Source organism: Peromyscus californicus, unplaced genomic scaffold (assembly GCF_007827085.1).
Source record: "Peromyscus californicus insignis strain IS unplaced genomic scaffold, ASM782708v3 Scaffold_6__1_contigs__length_162567912, whole genome shotgun sequence".
In the NCBI taxonomy this organism is placed as follows: Eukaryota; Metazoa; Chordata; class Mammalia; order Rodentia; family Cricetidae; genus Peromyscus; species Peromyscus californicus.
The window spans coordinates 53,531,692-53,548,152 of NW_026294584.1; the positions used below are offsets into that span (position 1 = coordinate 53,531,692).

Here is a 16,461-nt window from a genome sequence, read left to right on the forward strand (position 1 = left end):
TTCTGTGGGTGAAAGTCTGTATTATAATGACTTGTAAATTTGGAGGTCAAAGAGACTTAGGCTATGCATCTCTTATTAACTACAAGAATCTTTCTACCATCCAATTGCATATTGTTAGGTGTGCCATTAAAATTTAGGTTAAAACTGTATTATGTTATGATACAATCCTTAAGCCCCTAGAACAGCCAATCATAGGAGAGGTACAGTCCTGATGAATTGATTGTCTTAGATGATATTAGAACACTGGTAGTTCTTTTCATCTTTTTATCTTGTTTTTTTCTTAGGTACTGGTATCTTGGTCCACTAAAGATCAAAGCAGCCCACTTTTTCAGCACTCTTCAGGTAAATGCAATTTACAGTGTAGAACCTGTCCTATGTTAATTCGATGTTTCTGTGTGACATGTATATTTGAGATATTAATTCTTTGCTATAGAGCCATATCACATGTTCCAACACTAAATGGAGGCATTTGATTTATATAATTACAAAAAACATTCTTGTTTTGATAGACAAGCACCCTATCTGTCTGTCTATCTATCCATCCATCCATCCATCCATCCATCCATCCATCCATCCTCGTTCTCTGTATGGCCAAGCCCATGTTTATTTGTCTTGGATACTTGCCTTTATCTATTCATCCATCCAGCCTCATTCTCTGTATGGCCAAGCCCATGTTTATTTGTCTTGGATACTTGCCTTTGCTACTCATTCACCCACCCTTGCCAGACAAACCTTAAACAGAGTGAGCAGAAAGTCTAGATCATTAATATGTGTATCTATATTAGTACCTGACAATGAACTCAAGATTTGTCATGGATTATAGATAAATTAATTATATGGGAGTGTATATATTATCAGTAGGTTTTAAACTGTGTTGATTAAATAAGTGTAGTACTTGTTATATTTGGACAGTACTACCGATATAGAATACGTCCCTCATCACAAAGTTCTGCTGGGCAGTGCTATATATATAATACATTAAAAAATAACAAGGTCTGAGGTTATGTGCTAGGTTTGATTATCAATGAGAGAATAAGGGGACATAGAAAAAAGGCTCAACAATTTCATATTAATGAAAAAGCAAATAGGAAAATCACCCAATAGATACTGTGTTCATCTTTGATGCAGACTATAATTTGGTTGGCTAATCTGAAAATTGATGTGAGAAACTAGGTTCCAGTGTTAATATTTAGAGTTATCTGGTGTTCATATATATGTATATGTATATATATACATATAAAACATACACATACATACATACACACACACACACATATTGAAAAATGTAGCTCTCTTAACCTAAGCAATTCCACTTGGGATAAAAAAATTAAATGGAAAAAACTAAAGTCAGTAAAATGCTTGCAGTAAACATACATAGTTTTAAAAAAATCAAATAGAAAAGGCAAGGCCTTTCTATTCCCAAGGCAAACTGATTAGTAAAAAGTATTATTCGTCTTCCTGGTGAAGTTGTAACACCTAGGAAGAAATAGTAGCCATATGTTTAAATGGTAGCATTCTAGATCCTATAAACACTCTCCCCTAGGTTTTCATCAAGTGCTTATTGCTATGTGATTGGCATACAAAGCACAAAGTGCACAGGTTTTCTGTCCTCAGGAAGTAATCATGTGCCAGAAAGGAGTGCAGTGGATCAGCGGCCTGACAGATGGCAGGAGAGAAATGTAGATGGGCAAGATAGGAACAGGAGGGCCTCCTAAACTTGCCTGAGGGTCAGGAAGCCTTCTTGAGGGAGGTGGCATTCATACTAAATTGGAACTATATAGAACTTGATAAACAACGCCCTTTGGGATAGAGAAATGGGCTGTGTGAAGTCACTGTGATAAAACATATCATTAATTTAGGCTGGTGTAGTTCAGTGTCTACAAATGGAGCTGGAAGGATAGGGCTGACTTGGACAGGTATTGTACACAGATCTGCATTGTGGAAAATTGTTTGACCTCAACATGAGCAAGGAGTTGGGCATGAATAGCTATAGACAAAGCCAGCAGATACAAGCTTGACCAAGTCAACCAGCCATAGGGAAAGAGTAGGTGCTGTGGTATAGACTAAGGTTGCTAAGAAGTTGGAAGAATATTAGATTGCCAGATTTCTAGTCTGAGGGGCTAGAGTTTTGTAACTCAGTTTCTTATTAATGTTGATGATATTAGGGTAAGACAGTTTATGGAGGAAGATGAAACTTTAGTTTGGTATGTGGTGAGTGTAGAATATCTGTGGTACATAGAGTATAGATACAGTTGTGATGTGTCTGGAACTCAGAGAAAGGATCTAGGATAAAGAAATCTGTTTCCATGCTGTAAGAATGTGACTGCCATTGAAAGTATGGCTTTGATAAAGGTGCCATTAAGAACAGATGGTCAGGAATAGCACAATGGACTGAAAATGTTTAGAAAACTAAGGGGAAAAGTGTACTAAGAGAAAAGCCAAGAGACTAGCACAGCAGCCAATCGAAGAGGGATTTCAAGAGAGAGAGAGAGAGAGAGAGAGAGAGAGAGAGAGAGAGAGAGAGAGAGAGAAGTAAAAGTTTTAGGAAGCAACAACAGGAGTCTAAATCAGAACAGGGGACTGTCCTCTGAACTTGGTAGCTGCCAAAGGTTTGTCAAGCTCCAAAGTAACGGGGTTAGATTATAGCAAAGAAAGCTAAGAAATAAATGGGAGGTAAAGAAATGGAGACAGTCAGCAGTCATGGCGCACACCTTTGATCTCAGCACTTGGGAGGAAGAGGAAGGCAGAACTCTGAGTTCAAGGCCAGCCTGGTCTACAGAGTGAGTTCCAGGACAGCCAGGGCTACACAGAGAAACCCTATCTTGAAAAACAAAACAAAGAGAGACAGACAGAGAGAGAGACAGACAGACAGAGACAGACAGAGGAAGGAAAATGCAGATAGCAAGGGTAGATTGTTTCTTCAAGAAACTTGACTTTGGAGAAGAGGAGACAAGAAACAGGAGGGCAGTAGAGCATTGGTTTTTAAATGAACAAATGTCTGTGTCTTTATATATCCCAAAGCAGAAGGGGAGAATGGGGAGTGAAAAGAAAGGAGACAGAAGAGATGACTGAGTTGGTTAAACCCATACACACACAGAACCCGGGGAAGGGCTTCTCTTTACACTGAGACGGAAATAGTGGTTCGATCCGGAAGACGTGACATTGGAGGCATTTGGGACTTTTTCCCTGATGGGCCTGACATGCTTTGACACAATTGGTCTTCTGAAAAGGAAGCAGGTGATGGATGGTAAAGGTGACCAGAATATTTAAATATAAAAGTCAAGAGACTTTGTACTGTCACATAGTCCCAGAGCCTGAGAGTTGGTGATGTCACTGATAGGCTCCTCTAACTATACAGTTCTATCAGTACTCAGCAGGAGGATGTTTCCCCCCCACTCAGATAAATGTTAAGCCCTGATTTAAGGCTCCCTCCCTCCCTCCCCGCTGACACTAATAATAATAATAATAGATAAAAATGTATAAAAATAACTAGTGTGAGAATGATAAGCTTTGAGGCAGTGATGAGGCATTAGGCTGCATTTGAATTGAGTCTTAGCCAAAGCATTCTGTCCTCCACATGGAGTATGATACCAGCAGTGAAGTAGGCGTTTGATGCAACTGATTTCATTAGGTTTTTGTGTGCCATTGATAAACCAAAGGTAAATTTATTATGGGACCTCTCTGCTCATTCATATTGATTTCTATTGTTGGGAAAAGTAAGTGTGAGCAGTAGTAGTCAGTTCAATTTGGCTTTCTCTGTTGTATGTTAGGGGAAGTGACTTTTAAGGCAAGGTTTTAAGAAGAAAAGGAAGCTTGAAGTCTTCATAGTCCAAAGTAGAGAGAATTCTACCCATTGAAGAGACAATTAGCTTGTTAGAATTCTGACCTTTGCAAAGCAAAGCCCTCAGAGTTAGGAATCAAATGTAGATGATGAAACTGTTTTCTTCTTCACTAACAGGAGTGGCCTCAGACTCATCAGGCCTCCATCTCTTACACGGGACCTAGAGAGAGACCTCCCAGTGAGCCTGAAGAGACCCCTCCCCGACCTTCTCTGTACCGGAGAATATTACGCAGGCTTGCCTCATTCTGGGCACAGCCACAGGATGGTGAGCAACATGGTGACTGTGTGTTACAAGCCCTGCTCAGCTTCAAAGGTGCCTTGAAGCAGACACCCAGAACCAGTTCTAGATACTTCACTGGAGCAGGAGCCATTGCAGCCATTCCAGTTGAATTCAGACTGCTGGCTGTTGCCAGGGCAGGCTTCAGTGTCTTGTGAATAGGCACGGTGATTTCTGTGCAGTCCTTCTCACTGACGTCTGTGCTGTTGTGCCTGCCTTCAGTGAGCATGCTTTAGGCATAGGGAACCATTGTTTATCCCTGTGTATAGGAAAGGTAAAGTACAGAGTTGGACAAATGGCTGAGGAAGCCAAGCACAGCTGTCAGCGGCTCAGCAGTCTGGTGTGTGTGTGTGTGTGTGTGTGTGTGTGTGTGTGTGTGTGTGTGTGTGTGTGTGTGTGTAATGTCAATAGAAACACTGACCCATGTCTGATGGATTCCCACAGCCTTCTCCCGAGAGGTGATCCCAGAGGTCTGGAAAGATATGCAACTGTCCACCATTGAGCTGTCCATCACAACCCGAAACAGCCAACTTGACCTGATGGTAAGTGCACTCATTTAAAAAAAAAAAAGAATTTGGTGTCTGGGGAAAAATGACAGGTGATTTTCTTGCACAAATTCAGTATTTTTATGTTTTGCTCTGTGGGCATAAAGATGAAAGGATCAAGTAAAGGAGGCTATAGTGTGCCTTTGAGAAACAATAGCATTGAGAAGTGGTAGCTGAGTATATTGGGGCACAGGAGCCCAAGGATTTCTGCACAAATATTTTGCTCATGTTTGGGTGACCTTTAGGGGACTCAGGACAGAAGCTTTAAAAGTGAAAAGCTGGAAAAAAGTTGAACTTTGACTTGAGTAAGCATGCATTATTTTTGTGACTATATTAAATACATAGACTCAGATTCTCCAAGAGAAACACACAGATCCATAGCTATACACATATGGGGGTTTTATTTGGTTTTGGTGAGACAGGGTCTTGCTATGTAGTATAAAATAGCCTCAAATTGAGATCTTCCTGCATCAGCCTCCTAAATGGTGGAATTACAGGCCAGTGTGCCATGTGTAGGCTATCATACATGATTTTTGGATACAATCTGTAGACAGTGCACTGTCCAGAGCAGTAGCTATTAGTCTTATGTGGCTATTTAAAGTTCAGAGGATTAAAATAAAGTTTAAAATGCAGTTCCTTAGCCATGGGAGCCATATTTCATGTGCTCTATAGCCATATGTAGCTTATGGCTACCATACTAAATGTATAGACATGAAGATTTCGATTAACGTAGAAAATTCTGTTGGCTAGTGCTGTAGACAGTGCAGTAAAACAAGAAAACACAAGCAGTGAATGAAATATAGCAAACTGGACTGTCAGCTGATCGTATGTTGCCTAGAAGCAGAGAATTGATTTTCTAATTTTAAATGATGGAAAGTCAAAAGAATGATATTTCATGGTACATGAGACACTTTTAAGTCACATTTCAGAATCCAAAATAAAGCAGTTTTATAACACAGATGTGTGCCTTTATATGTATTTCTCATACTAAACCTTGCAGTGTAGCGGAGAGGGCGGAGTAGTTGTGACAGAGACTATGTAGCCCCAAAGCCTTAGATGTTTGCTATTTAGCCATTTCTGGAAAAACCATACTGACCCTAGAATGGAGAAAACTTTAGTTATTTATGTCAATTAACAACAGTGCCAGTATAAGTCATTCTCAATTGTGGGCTAATTACTATAATATATTCAGCTTTTATGAAGATCATAGTAGTTTACTGACTGTTAACCTGGCCAATCAGAAAATTGGCAGATGGAGCTGCAGTGTAGTGGGAAGGTTAATCCCAACGTTTATGTTTGGAGTATTGCTTTGTTTTCTACTTACACAAGGAATTTGTATCTCTTGTAAAATACTTGCAAACACAGCCCCCTTTTCCTTCTGAAATAATTCTAGTTGAATTAATGTACTAAATTCAAAATAATAAGACTACTTAAGTATTGAGTAAAATTTAAATGATTATCAGTATAAACTTGGAAAGCACAAAAGTTTTTCTAAGCATGACACCTAAAGCAAATTTTATATTGATGCATTCATCTACTTATTTAAAAAGATAAACTTCGGAATGACAATTAGGGAAAATATTGGAATGTGGCAGACCAGCATTTATTAGCTTTCCTTATCACAAACTCATCAAATAAATCAATAAGAAGCAAACAGAGACAGTGGCCCAAGGGCTAAAAATAGAAAATGTGCCAGGCAGTGGTGGCACGTGCCTTTAATCCCAGCACTCGGGAGGCAGAGCCAGGTGGATCTCTGTGAGTGTGAGGCCAGCCTGGTCTACAGAGTGAGATACAGGATAGCCAAGGCTACACAGAGAAACCCTGTCTCGAAAAAACCAAAAGAAAAAGAAAATGCACAAAGGGGAATATTTGAGGGAAAATAACTCATATTTGCTGAGTTTATTACGTGGGAGTCATTGTCCTAAGAATCTTACATAAATTAGTTCTATTACCCTCAGATTAACTACATTTTATACTAAGGTTAAAGAAGAAGTGTTCAATGTCGAAGAAACACCAACTAATTGAAATGGTAACTTCTGGATTGCCATGTATTACACAGCACAGTAGCACTCGGGTGATGTGCATGGGAACAGAGCTCTCTCTTATCCTTAATGAGACTATAAGCTGTAGCACTCTTATTTTTGGTAGTGTATATAAAGTGTCTAGAACCCATGCATACCTCCTTGTCCTGGCAAGCACAGTTGTTTAACTTGTGGGCGTGAACCGTTAAATTCTTAGTGCACAGAGTCGTCCTCCCTTACTTACACAGAATTCGGAAAACACCATGAATCAATGAGGTTGGAAAGTCCTTTGTTCGGAGGGATTTTTGAAGAGAAGATAAAATTCCTATTACACATTTTCTTTATTCTTAGCCTTTGGCAACAGTGTATTCCCAGTATTTTGCTTGTGTTCTTTTGCCATTGTTCTTTTCTCTGATGACTGAATCTCTATGAATGCATTGAGCTCAGTGGGCATGTGATTGCAGCTCTAGATGAGCCCCATTCAGAGTGCTAAAGGCTTTTATCTCTGTGCTAATTACAAAGGTATGTGACACTGTACTTCTTATCACTACTGGAGCACATTTTTTTTTTCCTTTCTTTTTTCCTCACCACTGCAAAGCAAATAGAATAAAATATTCAGACATTGTAGCTGTCATGTAGTAGCTTGAAATTTTTATTTATCATTAAAATAATACTTCCATAGTATGAAGCTTTAGAAGTGTGGAATATCAGAAATTTAATGTCTCTTAAATAAGCATTTTTATTCTTTAACAGCAACACATATTAAATAGATTGATTAAATGAATATTATGCTTTTACTTACAGTAATATATAAGCTTTGTATTTACTAATATGGCAAAATGCTCACCATATGGCTGAGTGAAGAACCAACTTAAAATGATTTTCATGAGGTGGTTGGTTCCATTTTTATTCAAAAAAGAAAAACTGCCACCTATAATTGAGCTTTGTGAATGATGAAGGTAAGGCTCCAATTGTATTTATTCATTTCATTAGCCAGTTGTTGGGGCCACCCATCTTTTCCCCTAGAGCTGGACAGGTGGTTGTGAGCCACTGTAGTGGAATATTATTTTAAGGTGTGTTACTTTTGTTTATGTTGCATTTGTTTAACTCTGTGAAGCTGTGATACTTTGCCTGTCTAAAAACACCTGGTGGTCTAACAAAGAACTGGCCAATAGCAAGGCAAGAGAGAGGATAGGTGGGGTTGGCAGGCAGAGAGAATATATAGAGGAGAAATCTGGGAGAAGAGATAAATCTAGCAGCCAGAGAAGGAGGAGAACTCCAGGAGCCAGCCACCCAGCTACACAGCAAGCCATGGAGTAAAGGTAATATTTACAGAAATAAGAGAACGGGAAAAGCCCAGAGGCAAAAGGTAGACAGAATAATTTAAAGTTAAGGAAAGCTAGCTAGAAACCAAGCCAAGCTAAGGCTGGGCATTTATAAGTAAGAATAAGCCTCCATGTGTGATTTATTTGGGAGTTGGGTGGTGGGCCCCCCGAAACAAAAGATAAAATACCAACAACAAGCCACCCAATGAGGGTTCTGGGAACCGAACTCAGCTCCTCTGGAAGAGCAGCAAGCACTGCTATCTCCTGAGCCATCTCTTCAGCCCCATGATTTCTATAAATACTTTAGAATGTTTATTAGGTTCCTCATAAAAGTTTTATAAGGTTGCATTGTACATGTAGATCAATTTGAGGAGAAATGGCATTTCTATAGTATTGACCCTTCTGGCATATCAGTGTGATGTATCTCTTCATTTACTGAGGTCTTCAGTATCTCTCAATGAAGTTTTATGGTTTTCTCTATAGTATTTGCCTATTGCTGGTTATCTTACTTTTGATACTAATCAATATATCTCTTAAAACTTCATTCTCTAACTGACTAAAAAGACAGACATTAAATTGATTTGTGTGTGTGTGTGCTGAATCAGCATCCTAATTAAATTCTTACTAATTATGTTCGCCTGTGGGTTCTTTTAGACCTGTTATATAGATTTTGCTATATCGACAGCAAACAGTGACAGCTCTGTCTCTTCCTTTATCTTTACAATCCTCTGCCTTTCCTCACCACCCTGTGAGGACTTCAGTGGTGCTGGACAGAGCGTTGCTTACGGGAGCCTTTGCTTTGTGCTTGAATGTGATGTAATTTTTTTGATACTTTTTATTAGATAAGGAAGTTCCTAATAAAGAAAACCTACTAGGTTTGCTAAGATTTTTATTAACTTTAAATTTCTTAGACATTAAATTCTATCAAGTATCTTTTCATCATCCCTTAAAACAATAAGCTTCTCACTGAATCTGCCAATATGAGTTGATTTTTGAATGGATATGAGACTATTGGCCAAGATACAGAGCAAGCAATAGGTTTACCTTTGTACATTAAACACTGATTAAAATCTGTGAAATAACTGTTGGCAGACACTGGCAAGAAGCAAACAGCATAGGGCAGGTGTCCCAGAGAGAGGGCACTCAGGTGAGGTGTGCCTTATGTCTGCCCCAGCCTCCTGCTTGACAGAGGCCGCTGCATTGAGGCAGGGCTTACCAGGGGTCCACAGTCTCCTCAGGAAAGGCATCTTTGAGAATTCAGGGGATCAGGGCAAAGTAAAAGAAAGCTGCCTTGAGGGGTGAGACAGGGATCCACAGATCTCTGTAGCCTTCGTCTGTATTTTCACGGATATATGTATATGAGAAGCCACCTGAGTTGAAGAAATAACTCCTCACAAGAAACAGGCTCAGTCATAAGAGATTCAGTCACATAATAGGACCAAGAAGTGTGTTCCCACCGGGTGAAGGTGAAAATTGTCAGAGCTGGGGTGTTGATTCTTAAAAAGGCATTTCCTCGGTAATGGGACAAAATTAGTCTGATCCAGGCTGACATTTCCTCTAGCAGAATCTGGAGACCAACTTGCAGTCACCGCTTCCAGGTAACCTAACTGTGCCTCTAACAAAACTGAAGGGCAGCTGTCAGCCGAGGGTAACCACAGGCACACCTGGCCAGCTGCCTGCCAGCCAGGGTGTTGTTACATGTTAAACAGATGCAGTCACACAGAATTCGAGCTTTGTGGATTCTATTGGAATGCAAACACACTAACATATTAAGTACTGCATGGCTGCTTTTACATGGTACACAGCAGAATCTGGTGGCAGTCATAGAGACTTCTGATACCTCTCGCTGGCCCTTAACAGAAAACACATGTTGGTGTCCATTCTAACTGGAACAGGCTGTGCTACCCTGCTGCAAGTTTAAATATGCCTGTTTTCTTTTCCGTTATCCCCTGTGCTGTTAATTAGACCTGATGGCTAGATCGTTTCTCTCGTCCTCCCTGCCAGCTCCCAATGCCATGTCCCATCATCGGCCCGTATCACTGTCCTGGCATCTGCTGAACCTTTGCTGCTCCTGATCATTTCTCTGTAATGTTCTTTACTGGCTCACTGCCTGCCTCTGCAGTTAGACCCCTGTCTCAATTCTTAGCACAGCAGGCAGAGTGACCCTGTTACCAAAAGCCATAACATTACCCTCCTTGGAACCCTCCAGCGGCTCTCCATTTCACTCAACCTAAAAGACACATTCCTTAAAGTGGTCTACAGAGCCCTACCCAACAAGATGCTCCCTTCTCCTCTATCTTAATCTGCCACTCAGTCTGCTCAGACATGTGGATTTCTTTGCTGTTCTCTGTACATTTCATTTCAGGCCCCCACTACTGAAGGCCTCTGCTTAGGTACTCCCCTTTGTATGGATGGCTTGTTCCTAGAATAGTGGTTTTCAAAGTATGGTCTTTAGATTGGCAGCATAGATTACCTGGATATTGTTTGAAATAAAAATTCTTGAGCTTTACAGCAGGCCCCTGAGCTAGATACTCTGAGAATGATAGCAGAGTCTGAGTCTCTTTTTAAAATTAACTTTTAGCCACAGATGCAAACAGGATCCTGATGTTAACCAACCCTCCTGGGATACCCGTGTTTTGAAAACTGCTGCTCTAGATGAATACATGTCTTCTTGTTCACCTCCTGGGCTTCTTATCAGAGTCACCTTCTCGCCTGTCCACTGGGGCTGGAGAGATGGCTCCACAGTAGAAGAACACTTTCTACTTTTCCAGAAGACCCAGGTCTTCAGAGGACCCAGGCTCAATTCCCAGCACCCACACAATGGCTCACAATCATTTAATTCCAGTTCCAGGGGATCTGACACCCTCTTCTGACCTCCATGGACATCCTGAACGCTTATAGTGTATGGGCATACATACAAGCAGGCAAAACACATGTAAAATAAAAGTCAACAAATATTTAAAAAAGTTACTGCCACCAATATCACCCGAGGCTTGTTTATTTATGATATTTTGTAATATATTCTGATGTACTTCTAATATACCTCTTTTCTACTGTATTCAGAAGTACACTGTTTTATTCTCTCTACTCCTTGCACTCCCAACAGTAAAATGTAAGTTCTTTGTGGGCGAAGCTCCTTGTGGGTTTTGTTCAGTGATGCAACCCAAACATTCTGCGGGATTAAAGAAATTTGGCTGGCACTCGGTAGGTAGTTGAATGAAATGTGAACTCTGAGCAGTCATTATGTCAGAACATTGGGTTTGTAATTCCTGGTTGAGAGAGATGTGCCTCGTGATACTTTTGAACCTCTAGCAAGGGCTCTCAGAGGCTTGTGTGTGTTCTCCTGGGCCTACATGTTCGAACTCCTCCAAGAAGCCTACACGAAGGCTAGGCGTGTGGTGCTAATGACTAGTAGCAAACTGAGGAGAGCACAGAAATCATGACTCTTTCCACAGCACTTACTTGTAGATCAATCTTTCAGCATCTTTATGGGTAGAACCACAATGTTTTCCAACTCTTACTGGGGAATAAATAGGTTGCTGTTTTCTACTCTGATTGCCTGTCACGTTTGCATTTAGAGTGTTTTAAAGAACACGGGCACCTGTGGGTGACAGCTGCATTAGCCCAGTTTTTAAGTCTTAACATTCATATTCTTAATCTTTGCAGAGCAAAGAAGACTTTATGAACATTTTCATTGAGCCTGATACTGTCAGCAAAGGAGATTTCATAACCATAGGGTAAGTGCCTGGCCTTTGGGAAATGGAGCTTCATGAGATAACTTGTGTCGTCAAACCTTTCTGTTCAGAGTGGGGCTGTCTACTTAAGATGGAGACCTGGTAAAGGCCTTGTCCATCTGTTTGGGAATTCTTCTTTTTTATAATGGAGCTGGCATATCTAGTGCCTGTGTACTTTTGCCTCTGCTCATTTTGGGAAAAGCACAATGCCTTTCAATTGAAATTAAAGAATTCAGTGTTTCAGGCATAATCCAGGACTCTAGTTTCAGGCCAAGAGCTTGATTGGCTCCTCACTGGTCTTGGGACTCTAAGGTCATCGACTTGTCTGAATCCTTTCCCATCTGTAAAACGGAAGGATATTATGTCCACCGTCTCTTGTTAGTCTCAAGGAGGCTTTTGACATTGAGCCTCACTTCCCAGTATCTTTTACTGTGCATGCCATTCATCTCGTCTTCCTGTTCCCAGAACATCAAGGACAAACTTGAAAGGACACTGCATACCTGGACATTTCCCAGGCTTCCCCTTTTCTAATCCAGTAGACTCTTCAGAGTCCTGCCTGATTTGTTAAGTCTTGCCTCAGCTGGAACGTCATTGGCTGAGAATTCTGTAAACCCTCCAGACATCTTCCAAGTATCTAAGGAGCTGTGTGTTCCCATGCCAACAGGAATCTGCTCAGCTGCCTTTGCATTGTCCTGGTGCTCCCTCTCGTGCCCATTTAGGGATTGGACATTGCTGCTCTTGCAGCTGTGTCTCCATGGCTGCGTCATTATCTATTCCAGCGTAGGCAGCGGAGTGGCTTTCATTAGTCTGTGTTGTTCTCGCCTTTGATACAAATTCTTCAGACGCTGAATGGCTCCTTGTAGTCTTTGATTATTCTCGCTGTATAGTAAAGGGAAGGAGGAAAAAGGCTGTCCCTTCTACAATGTGCACAAATCACACAGTATCTTAAGTGATTCTGGCTAGTGGTGGCAGCCATATTCAAACCTCCTTTATAAAACTGACACCCAAACAAAAAACCCCACCGTATCTCTTAAGTTAGATGGCATTATATTCACATTCTTATCAGCAAGTTTCCTTTTGGTCCTTAAGGGGAGTGAATTTGTATAATTCATGTGTCCACTGAATATCTTAATGGAACATGGTGAAGCTGCTTTTAAAACTCTGATGACAATTCCATACACAAAAGAATTGCTGTTTCCAAATAACAATAGATAATAGACTTTTTTTTTTTTTTTTTTTTTTTTTTTTTTTTTGAGACAGGGTCTCTTACAGCCCAAGCTTGCCTTTAACTCTCCAAATAGCTCAAGCTGGCCTTAAACTCCTGTTTCTATTCTTTCCTATTTATCCTAACTAGCCGAATGGGGTACATATGCATTGAGGTCAAATATGTTAGTGCCTGATTGCTTTACTCCAAGGCCATTTAGTAAAGGTAAATGTGCTCAGTAGGCCATTACATATGGAGATTTATCAGAAAACATCTAAGACTGTTTATAGAGATTAAAGAAGTATCTACCCTAAACTAGAGTAACACGACTTTGTCCTTAATAAAGGATCACAGAAGTTTGATACGTTTCTCAAAGGATTTAATTACATTCTAATTTTTAAATTTGAGATTAACAGTTTAAGAATTAGATAGATGCAGAACCGTTTAAAACTGAAGGACAACTGAGAGAAACATAGCTTCAGCTTTATGCAGTTCTCTACCACAAGAGAATCAGTCTGCTTGCTCCAGAACATATCACAACACTAGACAAGAGTCATAGGGAAGATTTGTCCTGTCCTAGTCTCTCTCACTTGCCCTCAAGGGGAGGGAGACGGGGCTTTTCTGCAGTCTAGTGCAGTTGCCATCAAAGACCTGACCTTGCCTTTTCCTACACTAATAGAAGTAAGAAGGTGAGAGACCCTGGCCTGCGGGCAGCTGGTACCGAGTGTCTTCAAGCCAGCCACTGCACCCTGCGGCTTCCTGAGGTAAGCTGCGCCGGTCGCTGTTTGGGCTTGGTCTGTCTGTCCCTCCATTTTCTCCTTCCTCCTTCCACACTGACTGCCATTTAGGTGCCTTCTGTTTGGCAAACTCATTATCAGGTCTGAGGTAAAGAAGAGAGGCAGAAGCTCCTAAATTACTGATTGGGAGCAGGCCTCTGAGGACTTCGAGTCTCTAAGCCAAGCTTTTCCCTCAAAGTGATCCTCAGGTCCCCTGACCTTTGCTTCTTCATGCCAATAATGCAAAAGATGTTTACAACAGTATTATCTGAGCAATTTTCTAGCTGGTAAACAGTGGATTTTCTTTTTTCCTTAAAGTATGCTGTTGTGTGCTACACTTAGAATAACAACCTTTCTAAGTAGGAATAAAAAGTGAAGACACAGCCGGGCGGTGGTGGCGCACGCCTTTAATCCCAGCACTCAGGAGGCAGAGCCAGGCGGATCTCTGTGAGTTCCAGGCCAGCCTGGTCTCCAAAGCGAGTTCCAGGAAAGGCGCAAAGCTACACAGAGAAACCCTGTTTCGAAAAACCAAAAAAAAAAAAAAAAAAAAAAAAAAGTGAAGACACATGAATTGAAAGTAATTTGATTGCTACTGCTGCAGGAAAGATGTCCTCCAGGTCTCTGAAGAGCAATGGCCATGCTGCTGCTGTACTGCATGGAAACTGCAGGCAGGCAGATAGATAGGAGGTGTCCACATGTGCTGCCACCATGATTTCATGGAGCAGATGCTGGCTTAAATGAGTTATGGCAGGGCTCCACCGAGTCTGTGATGATGCTAGTGTTGGCACATCCAAGACTAAAGCCCAGCAAGGCTTGGGGAATAATGAAAATGAGGTGGTGGACACAACGTCCCTCACAGGAGAATTAGCTGTTGTTTTTGCTTTTAGCTTAGAAGGATTATAGTCCCCGGCCCTAGGTTACACATTCATCAATTTTTTTCCCAATGGATATCCTTGCTTATTTATCATGTTAGTTCTTTGACAGTTTCATACATGTATAATATGGAAGGGCTCTTGCCTTTTGATAAATTTTTTTTTTTTCTTTTTGAGACAGGGTTTCTCTGTGTAGCTTTGGAGTTTAGCTCTGTAGACCAGGCTGTCCTTGAACTCAGAGTCCTGCCTGCCTCTGCCTCCCGAGTGCTGGGATTAAAGGTGTGCGCCACCACCACCTGGTGCCTTTTGATAAATATTTTAAAATTTTAACCTCATTCAAGCTCCAAAATGTTTTTTTGAGATACAAGTTTTAAAAAAGAAAAAACCGTTTTCATGGACTGGAGAGGAAACTGAGATATTTCTAGGACCATTCAGCACTGGGAGATTTTGTTAGATTGGGCCCTCAGCAGAGATGCTTCCTTAAGTGGTCACAGAGGTGCATTCAGAACCCCCTCCTCTCTCCAGGGAACTGAGGGCTCCTTCAGCATTGACAGCGAGGAATATGAAGCCATGCCTGTGGAGGTGAAACTGCTGCCCCGGAAACTGCACTTCTTCTGTGACCCAAGGAAGAGAGAGCAGATGCTGCAGAGTGCCTCCCAGTGACCCAGCGGCAGCCTGGCGCTCGCAGGCTGCACTTCGAGCCACCAGTGGGACCACAAGGGAACGGGTGTGCCTCATCTGTCCCCAGAGTGTTGTTGTCACAGGATCCCAAGGGAATTTTCATGGCAAGTACTCCTGCCCCTCCTCCTGTAGTGCTTCCCCGTGTACAGACCCTGTCACCCAGCTGGCGATCAGCATTGTTACCCATGCTTTCCTTGTGCGGGGGTAGTTGATCCCTCCGACATAGTGCTGTGCTCAGGCTGGGTCAAGGAAGTTCTTGCACTCAGTGAGTTGGAAAGGACTGGGATTTTCTGATTGCCCCACAGTGGAGTGGAATGTGTAGACTAAGCTACTGCTCCAGTTTTCTGACCGTCCTAGGGCATCCAGGGGAAGCAGCTGCCTTCTTCAGGTGCCTCTCCCTCTTTCCGGGCTCTCTCATGGGTGCTGTTCCTCCGTGATCTCCACTTTGGCTGGTCTCCATCTGGACAGCAGATGTGAGGTTGTTCCCTCTTCAGCCATGGCTATCATACTATGCCGTTGAAAGAGCAAACCAGTGCTTCTTCATTGTTAGTCTGCATGTGCACAACTGAGGCGCATGGTGAAATTAACTGACCTGGGACCCACCCCAACACCGTGTAACTCAATCTGGCTGGAATCTCCATTTAAAAGCCTGCTTCCCAGGTCAACCAACCAGACCTGGAGGAAGTATTTTAAAACTACTTCATAAACTCTGACTTTCCCAAATGTATTATATGTATTTTTCAAAAATCACGTATTCATGTTGACATCTGTCGTTTTTCATGGGAAGTTACACACTTATCAGTGTGCTTTCTGGTATTGTGTGAATACTGTTGTTTACAAATAAAAAGTGTCGCATCATTCTTTTAAACATACCCAGTGTAATTTAAATGCATCCCTCATTTATTTATATAAATAAACCAGTGAAGTAACTCTTCACTATTTGAAATTTTTAAATTTTTTTTTCTCCCTTGGGCACATCTCTAAACCACTGTGTCAGCGAAGGGATTCTTATCGTAGTTTATTTTTATGCTTGGCATTTTTTACCAATTGCTTTTCCTCAGCAAAAAATATGTCTAAATAACTTACGGGCTAACTCATTACAGAACAACTGTTTTAACAATTATTGGCATATATTATTAGAGTTATTTGAAGCAGTAAGTAATTTTTTGGTAGTTAAAAATTGTT

The 16,461-nt window shown here is 41.3% G+C and overlaps 1 protein-coding gene across 2 annotated transcripts in view; it reads left to right on the top strand.

Annotated features, from left to right (window-relative positions):
* The window catches only part of Agk (acylglycerol kinase), an 81,512-nt gene extending 65,300 nt beyond the window's left edge, over positions 1 to 16,212 (top strand). For both annotated transcript variants that reach the window (XM_052719828.1, XM_052719829.1), the window contains exons 11-16: positions 285 to 342; positions 3,959 to 4,106; positions 4,563 to 4,660; positions 11,676 to 11,746; positions 13,627 to 13,711; positions 15,121 to 16,212. In XM_052719828.1, the coding sequence (XP_052575788.1) occupies positions 285 to 342; positions 3,959 to 4,106; positions 4,563 to 4,660; positions 11,676 to 11,746; positions 13,627 to 13,711; positions 15,121 to 15,258 (598 nt within the window). In that variant the 3' untranslated portion in view covers positions 15,259 to 16,212. The remainder of the gene's footprint in view (positions 1 to 284; positions 343 to 3,958; positions 4,107 to 4,562; positions 4,661 to 11,675; positions 11,747 to 13,626; positions 13,712 to 15,120) is intronic.
* The last annotated feature ends 249 nt before the right edge of the window (positions 16,213 to 16,461 follow it).